This window comes from Thunnus thynnus, chromosome 22 (genome assembly GCF_963924715.1).
Source record: "Thunnus thynnus chromosome 22, fThuThy2.1, whole genome shotgun sequence".
Lineage (NCBI taxonomy): Eukaryota > Metazoa > Chordata > Actinopteri > Scombriformes > Scombridae > Thunnus > Thunnus thynnus.
The window spans coordinates 10,420,537-10,433,544 of record NC_089538.1 but is presented as its reverse complement, the minus strand read 5'-3'; the positions used below and the strand labels follow the sequence as shown (position 1 = coordinate 10,433,544).

The 13,008-nt window shown below is 40.1% G+C and overlaps 1 protein-coding gene across 1 annotated transcript; it reads left to right on the top strand.

The window, feature by feature from the left end:
• The first annotated feature begins 1,407 nt into the window (after nt 1–1,407).
• On the top strand, nt 1,408–8,413 carry LOC137174577 (cytosolic beta-glucosidase). The gene is made up of 5 exons (XM_067579961.1): nt 1,408–1,823; nt 2,581–2,805; nt 2,925–3,727; nt 4,251–4,374; nt 8,106–8,413. The coding sequence occupies exons 1-5, from the start codon at nt 1,769–1,771 to the stop codon at nt 8,306–8,308; spliced, it is 1,410 nt and encodes a 469-aa protein (XP_067436062.1). The 5' UTR covers nt 1,408–1,768; the 3' UTR covers nt 8,309–8,413.
• The last annotated feature ends 4,595 nt before the right edge of the window (nt 8,414–13,008 follow it).

Sequence of the window (13,008 nt, the reverse complement as noted above, 5' to 3'; positions counted from 1 at the left end):
GCAGTTTTACTGCACTCTTTATTTAACAGATATAGTGAAAACAAATCAATGATGAGTTCATAAAACATGATGCATAGATGCTTTAAACTACCAAAAGTTATTGCTCCTCCTTGACCAACTGCTCCAGTAAAATGTACATAAATGCATTTGTAATGTGTACTATTAAAGTCTATGATATACTGTACTTTTCTGCACAATGAGAACTCTTACTTTTGGCAATGCAAGGCAAAGCATCTTTATTTATAGCGCATATTTCATTACAAGGAAACTCAATGTGCTTTACATTTAAAAAGAGACATAAACATCAAGCATAGGTATGCAATGCAGGGCTAAATAAGAAAAAAGAAGGGAAACAAGTAGATTAAAAGATAATAAAATAATAATAATGAAGAAACAACATATATTTATACATACCCACAATACCTACATATACACACGTACACATATACTGTATAAATACACACACATACTCAAGCAAGGTCATACAGATCAACAGTCACACATTCTCATAGGTTGAACTACAAATACACACACAGACACACACACACTGGTTTACTCAAGTAACTTTTGAGGTATTTACATAGACTTATATTCATTTCCTGGAGACTTAACCCAACCCTAACTATAACCACTATTTGCCTAAACCTAACCCTTTTCCTAACCTTAACCGCTGACCCCAAACATTTTGATATCCATCAAGTTATGTACACCATGACTGCTGTTATCACTATTCAGTTTTGTTGTCTCAATAACGTCAGTCTAGTTTACTGTACACATAATAGCCATGAAAGATTAAATCACATGAGGGGCAAAAATCCTTGTATCTGTGTAGCTGAGTGAGGAGGACATACAGCTGATAAGGACTTGCCCTTTGGCAAACAATCCATTTTCTTTGTTATGATCAGGTCGAGTGAGTCACTTATTCTGTAGAAGACTAGACCAGAGGACAGCATTGTAGTGTGAGTCATTCAACATATGCCTTCAGGCTATAATGCTTTCACCTCCACCAGTCTATTTGTTTTCAGGACCTGCGAGGCTTGACGTTCATTGACAAGCAACCTTTGACCTTTTTTGTCTGCAGACAGGACTTCACATTGTATGTGACTGTTTGCGTTATACACAATAACGTACTATTATATATAATATACATGATGTATAAATATGGAAATACTTAAGGCCAATTTATTTTATCTGTTCTTTATGCGAACAAGACATAATTTAGCTAATGTTATAATGCCAAACATTATTGCAAACTTCAACATTTCTTGTAATACTGTATGATAAGCTAATTCAGAATATCTGCATGTCATCTTAACATATTTACTGTGCGAGTTTCACGTCCGCAAACAAGTCCAGTCTAAACGTCATCACGCAGGACTGCAAAGTACGTGCTGCCTTCAAGCGCTCTTTGTAAGACTTGTAGACCGGCAGTCGTAAACACAAGTCTCAAGTGAAAATCGTAAAAATTGACCCTATAACTGAAGTTGGTTTGATTATTATTATTTATCCACACTGGTCAAGTAGAAACATTTACTGCGGTACCAAAACGAAGCAAAGAGAAAGCATATTAGGTAATGGTGTGAAAGTGTAACTTTTTTTTTTCCTTTATTGCAAACGTCACACTTTGGAGTTGTTCCTGGTCGCACGTTGTCCACATTGAATGCAATGTGGACACTTTAAAAGGGAGATTATACAGACACAGACACACAAGGCAATTATAATGCAGTAAAAAACTTTACAGCTGCTTTCGTTTTAGTGTCTCAATAAAATGTTCCCGTGTGACTTTGCGTGGGGAGCGGGAACTGCTGCGTATCAAATAGAAGGTATGTAAACAACCTGGGCATGGACACAATATAATCACCTGTGGAGTCTAATGTAATAACACTACAATAGAGACCACAGTTAAGAAGCAAGGCTTTCCTGGAGACTAGAATTACTTGCTTTAAGTTTTTTTCTAATTAAACCCTCAGTGAATGCTTCTACAGTGATCCAAAAATGCGCATAATTGCTGTGCGGTATGTAAAAATGTGGTTTCAAGTCTGTTCTAACTACAACTCTGCCTTGGTTTGTGGTGATATTACAGTCATTGTGTTAAATTGTTGTTTGAGAGATAACATTAGCCATGATCCACACCACTAACAAACTGAATATCAAAGGCTCCACAAAGGTTGCATTTCTTGCAGAGCTTTTGTATTAGATTGCATTAAACTGCACTGGTGTTCTTAATAATGTGTTCACTTCTTTAAGATGGCACACAACAGACAAAAAGCGCAAGGAATGGTGATTTTCTCAAACCAGAGATTGTATGAGACAGTATATAGATCTTGACATTAGTAATCATTATGTTACACTGTCACCACACAAAAGCCACGTTGCAAAAGCTACAATTTTACAATAGGAGCAAAATTAGAACAAGTATTTGTCGGAGTATAGCCAAAGACAAAGTCCCAATACATTCAATGAAATCCACAGACACACTGAAAGTCCCAACAGAAACATTACAGTGATTTTTCTTTGTGTCAACATCCTACCTACTTTTATGAAATTAAAAAAACAAGCTTTATGTGTGTATGTGTTGAGGGGGCTGGCAGGCAGACGGCAAGGGACCAAGTATCTGGGACACATTTTGTCACAAGAAAGGCAAAGTGTTTGGGGAGCAGAATGGAGATGTGGCCTGTAACAGCTACGAGCTGTGGGAGAAAGACCTGGAGTGCATCCAGCTGCTTGGACTGACACACTATCGCTTGTCTCTCTCCTGGGCCCGCCTACTGCCTGATGGGACCACACGACATGTCAGTCAAAAAGGTATTTCCATTTTCCATATCCTTGAAAGACCAAGCTCACCAGAGCAAGCTTATTTGATTTAGATGCCATGATTCTAGTGTTTTACCTTATTATCCATTAACAACAGCACTGTCCTACAGGTGTACAGTACTACAACAAGGTGATTGATGATTTGCTGGCCTGTAATGTATCACCTATGGTCACACTTTACCACTTTGACCTGCCTCAAGCTCTGCAAGACCAAGGGGGCTGGAAATCACCAAGTATAGCAACCCTCTTCAACAGCTATGCTCAGTTTTGTTTCCAAACATTTGGGGACCGGGTCAAACTTTGGATCACTATCAACGAGCCGTACGTGTGTGCCAAACTGGGTCACGAAGACGGCGTCCATGCCCCAGGGTTAAAAGAACCAGGAATTGCTGCCTATGTGGTGGGGCATAACATGCTGCGTGCCCATGCTATGGCTTGGCATAGCTACAACTCCTTCTACAGGCCGAAGCAGAGAGGTGCTGTGTCTTTGGCCATCAACAGTGACTGGGTTGAGCCATTACACCCAGATTGTGCCGAGGATATGGCTGCTGCCGAACGTTACCTTGCGTTTACGCTTGGATGGTTTGCCTGGCCAGTGTTTGTCACGGGAGATTATCCAGAAGTAATGAGATCTGCCATTGATGCTCAAAGTAAGAAGATGGGATACAGTGGCGGCTCAAGACTGCCCAGTTTCTCAAAGGATGAACCTGCTGTGTTGGGGACAGCTGACTTCTTCGCCTTGAACTATTATACGTCTCGTAAAGTTAAGCCAAGAGGGGGTTGTGGGCAGGTATTATGCGTGAAAAGCGACCAAGATGCAGAAGAAGTCTTGGATCCATCCTGGCCTATTTGTGGAGTTTCCTGGCTGGCTGTCGTGCCCCATGGCTTAAGGAAACTTCTGAAGTACATCAAGGTAAAATAACTACTCATAATTAATCTCTTGCAGTCATTTTTATTGCATGTTTCAGTGGAAGTCAACAGACACAGTCACTAAAAATCACCCCAAACGAGGCACAACCACATCCTTTATTTTGACTTTGAATTCAATCAGTTGAAATGTGAAGTCATTTTTCTCGTAACATCAACCTGAATTGACCGACAAGAAAACAAATCGCCTTCAACCAAATGAGAAGAACACTGACATTTGTTTAGTGTCTTGCTATTGATTTTGTATGCAGTAATCTCCTTTTAACACCTCCAGAAACACATTGATGCTTCATTAGTGCTGTCACATTGAATGAAACAGTTACTTTGCTGAACAGTGTTTGCAAACGAGCAATTTCCTGCTGTTGTGACTTGTCACAGACCATTAGTTTGAGATTGGCACTGTTGAAATGCAGCTTAACGGCACACCGTAGACCAATCTGTCTCTCTCTAGAATGTCTGACAGCTAAGATGCCTTGTTTGACAATAATATTTGTCCCCTGACTTTCCAGGACACTTTCAACAACCCAGCAGTCTACATTACAGAGAATGGTTTCTCTCAGGTGGGGCCGCTGGAAATTGAGGATGATCGGCGCTCTGAGTTTTACAAGGACACCATCTTTGAAGTGGCTAAAGGTAACAGCTGGTAAATCTGTACTCCTAAATACACTGAAACAAGTCAATAGCCAGTAGCAGACAGTAGTAGGGTCCGAACCAATGGAGAAAACTTTCTGCATATAATTTTGGTGTTAGGCTTGCAGCTGCTAATGAAAATATTGCCTGATAAACTGCTTTGTCAGGACCAAATTTTGTCTGATGCACCTTTAACCCTCCTGCAATCAAGTGTAATTGGCATAATACAGCATCTTCTGTTACAAATCAAGATGCAAAGATTGGTTGCTGTAGCATCTAGTGTTTTTGAATCATACCTGATTTTTGTTATGCACATATTTGACAACAACATAATTTGTGCACTATGGATAAATTCTTTTAGTTGTCAGAATGCTGTGTATATTTATTATATCCTATATATTGTACTGGGTCTATATACTGTATATATCACTAAGTAGGTTTTGCATTAAATTCAAAATGGGGAAAAAACTATCATAGTGGAAACAAAACCTGGATGTGTTACGGATTTTCTTTGAGCCAAGAACACATTATTTTCAATTTTAGGCCATGAAGCATAAGACTGGCTTCATTCTATGTATTTATTATTTTTAACAAATACCATGAAAAGACCAAAACCCAGCAATCTGTCAGTCCATTATTCAGTATTGTCCGACTTCCCCAACCTGCCTGTTGCACTTTGCCCCAAGCCCAGTCATTCCCTCCAAAAATCTTTAAAGTCTGGTCAAAAATATAGTTTATTTTAACAGCTGGACAGTGTAGTTTTTAGCAAACATTACTCAAGCAGGAGCCTTTTCAACAGCACACATTTGTACTTGTCATAGTAGAAAAAGCACAAGTAACATTAAAGAGGCTTCTTTTTGTTTAAGTGTGCCAGTAAGTCAGGACAGCGTGACAGTGAGCCAGCATGCACAATACCAGATCCCTGAGACTGAAAAAAGCTAAATGGAGTTCAGCCATCATTATTTTTTTTTAACTCCTGTGTTTTACTTACTGTCACATGTCAAAATGTCTGTAAAAAAAAAAAAAGGCCTATAGTGCACTTGTTGGAGACTCCTTTCACATGTAAATGAATACACATTAGGTGCTCTTGAAGAATTACATCTTAAAAACCTTCTAACAGTTATGAAAACACCACAGAGAAACGCAATTTTGAGAAGAAACATAAATGTACATTCATGAACAATGAATCATTTCAAAGAACGATTAGCTGAAGATGTTCGGCGTCATAGATGTCTGTACAACTCATCATCTCCCGATTATAAAGACAGCCAAATTATGCAGAATAGCTGGAACGAGATCAGGCAGAATATGGGAGTGGAGGCCTCTTACTACGCAGACAACGCACCAAGTATAAATAGCCCAACACCTGTGACATGCACTGTAATATCTTCTCTGGAACTTGGCCAGAAGACATTGTTTATCCTGTTTGGTGCGTGCACTTAACCATTAAAATGTGTGAGCTCTTCCACTTCAATGCTATGCCAGGATAGGCTTCATCATCATAATTCACCACACACCACTTTCCGATATGTTTCACCTCAATGAATTGTGGACGCCATCTGGTTTCAGTTGTTCCGTCAGATGCAGGGACATGGTTATCTTCTTCACTTATAGTTGCCTCCATTAACTGGTAACAGGTACAGTCCAACATACCTCCGTCTCTCTTGCAGCCGTGTGATGTCCCGGTATTTGAACTTGCCTGGTGACACACTTAGCACCATTCACATTCCATTTTATTATGTTTCAGCAGATCTAACTGGGTAAGTATATAGGTAGGTAGGTCATTTACTTTATTTTTATTCCAGCGGACCGAATTAGGTAAGTAAATAGGTAGGTATTTATATTCTATTTTAATTCAGTAGTTCTACTTGGATAAGCACTGTATATAGGTAGGTAATCCACTTATTTTGTTATTTTTCTGCAGACTTACCTGGATAAGTATATACTGTACTGCAGGTAGGTTCTGTTTCAGTTTATCTATCTGGGTAAGTATGTAGGTAGGTAGGTAGATCATTTTTTGTTTTATTCTCTTTCAACAGATCTATTCAGAATTCAGTTCCAGCAGATATGAATAAGTACATGTTTATATGTTGGGAATTGTAAAAAGTAAGGGGTATGTTTAGTTTCTTTTCTTACCTCTGGCTTTGATTCAACATCATCTTCACTTATGTGGAATAACTCCACTGAAGAGTTGGCACATTTCAGGTTTTCATAAAAGATCTGTGCATTAGGGATGTACTCTCCATGTTTGATGGCTGTCTGCTGATCTCTTCAGCGTTCCACCAACACCATCTGGTGCCCCCTTGCTGTGTAAGTAATTCCCGTTGACATTTTCAAATCCTAGTTTATATGGCTCTGTGGAGACTAGGTAGAAGTTTCCCTTCCGCCGATACTGGGTGGCCCATCACTTAAGAAGTGAAGTTTTTCTACTTCAGGGTACCTTTGCCTTATCATCCCAAGTACTGGGTCAAGGAGGGCCCAAATAGCTGTAGGGTCATGCCGTCGACTTGGAGAAATGGAGCAGAAGGCGAGAGGTGACTGGTCTTCAGCAGTGTAAAGTACCCCTGTGTTGAGAGTTGCCTGTTGGTGCCATCCTTCACAGTGAACTGATTGAATTTCTTGGCTGTGTTTGCACAAGTAATTTTCTCTAAAATCAATGTGCAGCATGCACTCATCTCTTTTTAGGGTCTCCCTGATCTGCCTGTAGGCTGTATATTGCCATCTGATGTTGAAGATGAGTTGCTTAAATCTGTTGGGCCTTTCTTGAAATTGGCTAACCAGGCCATTACTGACTGTAATTACGGAGGATTTTTCTTCTTTATGGATCCTTTCCGTGGTCCATTGGGCCTCACAAACCTCTGCTTTCCCAGGTTGTTTAAGGGTTGGATATGCATTGAGCGGGCGTTCACTACACTCACTGTAAGCACATGCTTTTGCCATTGAATTGCACACAATTGAGTCGACCATATCTTCAATGCATTTGGTAGACAATATACCATGACTGTGGAGGACACTGGCGTTGAGTTGTGTGTTCTTATGTGTTTTGCACATGAGAACACAATGTCTTGCGGTATCTGTGGGTGTAACAACCCAAAATGGCTTAAGCCACCAAAACGTGCTGTATGACAGCTGACCATGCCACTTCTTTTTTGCATTTTTTTTCCTTTTGTCATGTGATTGTGTTTGCAGCCCGGTGACATACACCTAACATCGTCACGGAGAAAAAAGAATCTCACTTTCCTCTTGATCGCCACAGCTGCACAACTTTCTTTTCTCTTCACAGTTACGCAAAGATCCACACTGAAAGTTGCGCTTCTGTTTTTTTGAGTAGCCATATGCTGTTCTTGTGTACTTCTGGAATTTGTACTTTTTAAAAAAATACTCCCAGAAGTCACCCTGGCAATCAGTTGTATCCAAGACCACTGTATATAGAGTTCTACTCAAAACCTTTTGTCAAGTAAAATTTGGTATAAAATGTAGCTGTTATCCAGTCATACAAAAAAACAGTTAGTGCCTGACTTGCTATAAAATCACAGTAGGCTACATTGTTGTCACTTGTTGCAAATACATCACCCCTAGATATTCTTTATAAATCTTAATAATGACGCTAATCTTTTCTCCTGTCATGTCACAAAGATGGGATTATTCTGTTTAAAAATACTGCACTCGCATCAAGTCTTGTTATGTGCCCAAAATTACAAGTCACTAAGCTCTCTGTGTCCTTCCATGTGTAGCTATCGGAGAGGATGGTGTCAACGTCCGCGGATATTTCGCATGGTCACTGCTGGACAACTTTGAATGGGCTGATGGATTCAGTGTTCGTTTTGGATTGTTCCATGTGGACTTCTCTGATGCAAAGCTGAGTCGAGCCATATATCACTCTGGACGGGAGTATGCAAAGATCATCTCAAAATACAAATCTGCTCAGTCCAGATGAGAAAACACAGGCATCAGTGTGCATGGATTTCTTAATCATGTATAATTATTCAAGAAAAAAAAGTTTTCAGTGTTTCATACATTTACAATAAACTGGCAGTTGATATTTTGGTTGTTTTATCTCACTTCTTTCACTATATCATTTGTATCACTTTATTTTCAGTTTTGAAAATCTTCAGGAAAAAAGCCACTGGTAGGTTTATTTGATTAGCTCTGTAGAAAATCTGACTTCAGCAGGGGATGTGAGGACATGGGCAAAGAGTGTTAAGTTGATTCAATGGAAAGGAAATTAGTATTCCATCCTGCCCAATTCCCAGTCACTCTGCACAAGGTTGCTTGTGGAGAGGGGAGCATTTCTGACTCAGAGGGCCAAGGCAGCTGTAAAATCTCCAGACCAAGCTGCCGCAGACAGTTCACAGGGCTTCAGAGGGAACTTACAGACAAAGGGAAACAATGCATGTTAATATGCATGGTTTTAGTGAATTCAAACAAGTGTAGCATCTCCACATGAGAGCAACTACCTGAGGAATGAAGATTGGCCTTCAGGAGATGCCTGACATGCATTAATGGTTAAAGCCCAGATTTATTTGGTATACAGGTTCTGATCAAATGGTGTAATGACTTTTTGGATAAGGTTAAGTGAATACTGTAGCTTGTTCATTGTAGATTGTTATTTGAAATACAAGGGGAAATTAAATCACACATTACACAGTACATTTGGTCATCTTTTTTTATATTCGACACAAAACTGCTGTACCAGCTCACCTACAGTATTACACGGGAATGCAGCCATCAAAATCAAAATAGTCGACTCAGTCATTATAATTCCATCAGGCTGCATAAAGCACACTTTAGCAGACTCAGAAAGGATGCCAGCTGAAAGCAACAGATGTCCTACCACAGGAAGAGAGTGTGATGCCATTTGTGTGTGTTCCCAGACAGCTGTGCAAACTCTACTTTAAGAAAGAAAAGAGGGAACAAGGCGGAAAGCCTCCCTAAGGCCTTCTATTGATTATTTGTGCATACCGTGGTTAAGGTAGGATTATTTATATGGAGTGCTGAACAATGGACTGTAGATATACTAGGCTGAGAGAGCCATATTGAATATTAGGCTTTGACGTGTGTGTACAGGTGTCTAAAAAGAAATATGACATTGTAGACAATTTGTTATTGAGGAAATTCCAATGTAAACCAACTTAATCTTTGTTCCATCAGCAAACAGAATGAGAGACTAAGGATGAACAGTTGGATGGTACTTGTTTATAAGCCTACAGTGCCACCTTGTGGTTTTAAAAGGAACTACAGTTTTGAACTCAACAGTACACTGTACTGTAGCACTTCACAATATGGTGTCACATGATGTGCTGCTTTGATTAATAAAATGCATCCTGTTGGTGTAACAATAAACAACTAAAGCAGTTCCCTAACCACAATACATCATAGATTTAACACAATTAATATTTATGCTCTGATGTGAAGGAAAATGTCATTTATATTCTGTGTTGGGAGACTTTGTTTGCATTAATAAGCATGGTGTATCGTGACATCCAGTTGGCTGTGCATACTATTTTCAACAGATGTGAATAATACCCTTGTGGCCCTCCTCCATCTATGTCAAGCCGAGTGAGATTTTCCTTTGTCTTATGATGAATAACAAGCTATTGTGGAGCCGTGAATAATGCCACTGCCGCTCGCATTAGAACTTCTTTGCAGGCTGCTTTGAACACAAAGTTGAAGCACATCTTACGCTATTCCAACGCTAATGGAGTTCATCTAGTATCTGTGGCTCTGTTAGAGGCTGCTGTGATCTCTGCAGAATAATGGTGAAGGAGCACTAAACATTTACAAAACATGCATATTGTCAGGTAGAGACACTGCTGCAAAAAGGATATCTGATTGATACTCAAGCACAACATTTAAAAACTGGATCTTTTCGCCAAAAAAAAAAAGCAACACACAACAGAAACAAAATCATAACTAAAGCCGGTTTGGATCATGTTTCCGATGATTCATCAATGCAGCCTATGGGCAACTCAATTCCCAGCTAAGGGTTGATTAGTAATTCCACCAACTGTCTCCCTGTATTGATGGATTCCATCTCCCTCTATCACTGGCTAGAGGTAGCCGCATTGGTGAAAGAGGCACCACTGCTGTTGAATTGATTGAATGAAATATGAGCAAGAAGTTCCTCTGCACTTAGTGAATGTTGAAATTAGCCATTTGAGGGGAACTGAGGAATAATATGTGCCTATTGCAGGTTGGAAAGCTTAAAACATTAATTAGCATTTAAATAATTCACTCTTCCAGTCTCTTTAATAGCCCAACTACGAATATTCAACTTCAATTCATTACAGCGGGCCGAATTTATTCTGATTAGGCCGTGATGTAGAAAGTCACAGAGGAAACCATTTCTAAATGTGCTTTCCAATTAAGCGCCAAATATATCATGTGTATAGATAAGTTGCTTTTGACAATGAATTAGTACGTTTAATTGTAACATTCAATCACATTCACTGGCGGAGATTTACCCCGAGGAACATTCTGGCAAATTACCAAGAGAGGCCCATTTGTATTTGACCAAACTTAACTCATTATATTTTGACAGGCACTATGAAATATTCAATAACTGGGAAATTCATTTACTTATTATAAATTAACTAAATAATTTAGCTGCTAATAAACTGTGTTCATTGTGAATTATACGAAAAATCACAATCTCGTGTATTGGCGCAGTGCTTACAGGTGCAAAGGGTATGACTTCTGGCAAATAATTACCTTTTTCTATTTACTGATTACCCTTATATGCATATTCCCTGGAGAAACGGTATAATTAGATTGTTGCTTCAATATCAAGATGAAGAGACATCAGCCACTCCCTTCCTCTGGAGCACAGATACAGATCTATCTCTTCCCTTTTACTTCTCCCTCTTTCTTTGTCTGGGTCTCTCAGTCAGCTGGTAAGGGACCCGTGAGAGGCCCAAACCACCACTGAGCCAGTCTTCTGTCTTTTTCTTCCTTTCTGTTGCTCTTTTTCACTCACTCTCTCTCTCTAGCTCATCATCTTCCCCTCTCCTAATCGCATTGCTCATTTTCCATTGACAAGAGAGTATGAGGAGAGAGGGAGAAAGAAGAAAAAAAATACAGCACAAACTTCTGAAAATCCCATTGACCTACTTCGCCAGACATTTCACTGGGAATTCATATTAGTGCAAAAGAGTTAGAAGAAGAAATGTTTTCTCATTTTTCCCCCCCTCCGTCTTCCTCACAACCCCCGCCTTGTCTTTCTCTTTCAGCTGGAAGCCATTTTCCTCACATCCCGTATTTGATCCTGTATGAGCACTACAGTACATTATACAAGTGGATAAACGCCTTACCGTGGCATAACCAGCGGTTTGGAGCTCTGTCACCACTTTTGACAGTGGTGTAAGAAGCGTGACATCGGAGTTATAAAAATTGCTTTGGAAGACCTCGTCTTTGATTGATGAATTTGGCGGCAGTGACTAGATTGAGGGGGATGAATACTGCTAGGCCTCAAAGACAGGAAGTGGAATTATGACAGACCCATACAGAGAACTAAAGCGGGGAGACGAAAAGGGGAATAAAAAGAGAGAAAGGCAATTCAAATCTTTTCTTTTAAGTCCCTCCCCGAGGGACTGCAGATGACCCTGCTAACGACTGTCAAAATTCTAACTCCCTTGAATGTGATGGCGCCGCATGATGGGAGGGGGTTCGCAGACCTGCCTGAAAAATTGAAAGCTCCTAGAATATTCAGCTAACCCTGTGCGCTCAGTTGGGGGTGGTGATGGGGGTGCACATGCTGAGATTGGTATTCAGGGTGTGTGTGCGTGTATGTGTGTGTATATGTGTGGTGGGTAAGCCCAGCAGTGGTGGCAAGAGAGAACCCCCCCTCTGTGTGCGTGTGTGTGGTGGCCAATGAGCTGAGCACCGTGTCTCATGGGAACAGTGGTAGGAGTGCGAGCGAACTTAAGTGAGGAAGGGAAAGAGACAATTTATGGAACCTTTAGAACGTGAATATAACTGTGATGGCGGTGTGGTTATCAGGCCTGGATCCAAGCAGAGAGACTAATGACGTGGATATAACCTCATGCTCCCAATATGCAAACACAATGTCATCAACAAAGAAAGAGTGAAAAATTCATCTGCTCTAAATCTCCTCAGAAACTTTAGAGACAGACGGCGGGTACCTGTGGGTCTTATCTATCTGCAAATAATGGAAAGAATACAGGGGGCACATGCTTCATTCCACATTTACTTTGGCTTTTCATGTCCTTCTACAATCATAGATTTAAGAGAAAATCCCAGTTTCATACAACCTAGGTCTTCCAAGTTTTAGCCACCCTTCCTATTTTTTTGTTTTTTAAAGCTTTTTTGCCTTTATTTGACAGACATTGTCAAGACAGGAAACATAGAGATAGGGGTATGACATGTAATGAGGCCCCCGGCCGGGAGGCAAACCATGGACGTTTCCAGTTATGTGGTAGGCCACCAGAGTGCCCCCCATCATTATTATTAATAATAATAATACCAAGATAATTGCTGAGATCTGCAACTGTGGTAACATTGCTAAAAAGAGGTTAGACAGGGCAACAAACACAAATTAAGGCGAATGTGCAAGCTATCCATTGTAAACAATTCAATCACAGTTTACAGACCAATTTCCTGCTTTCATTTTGTCTGATC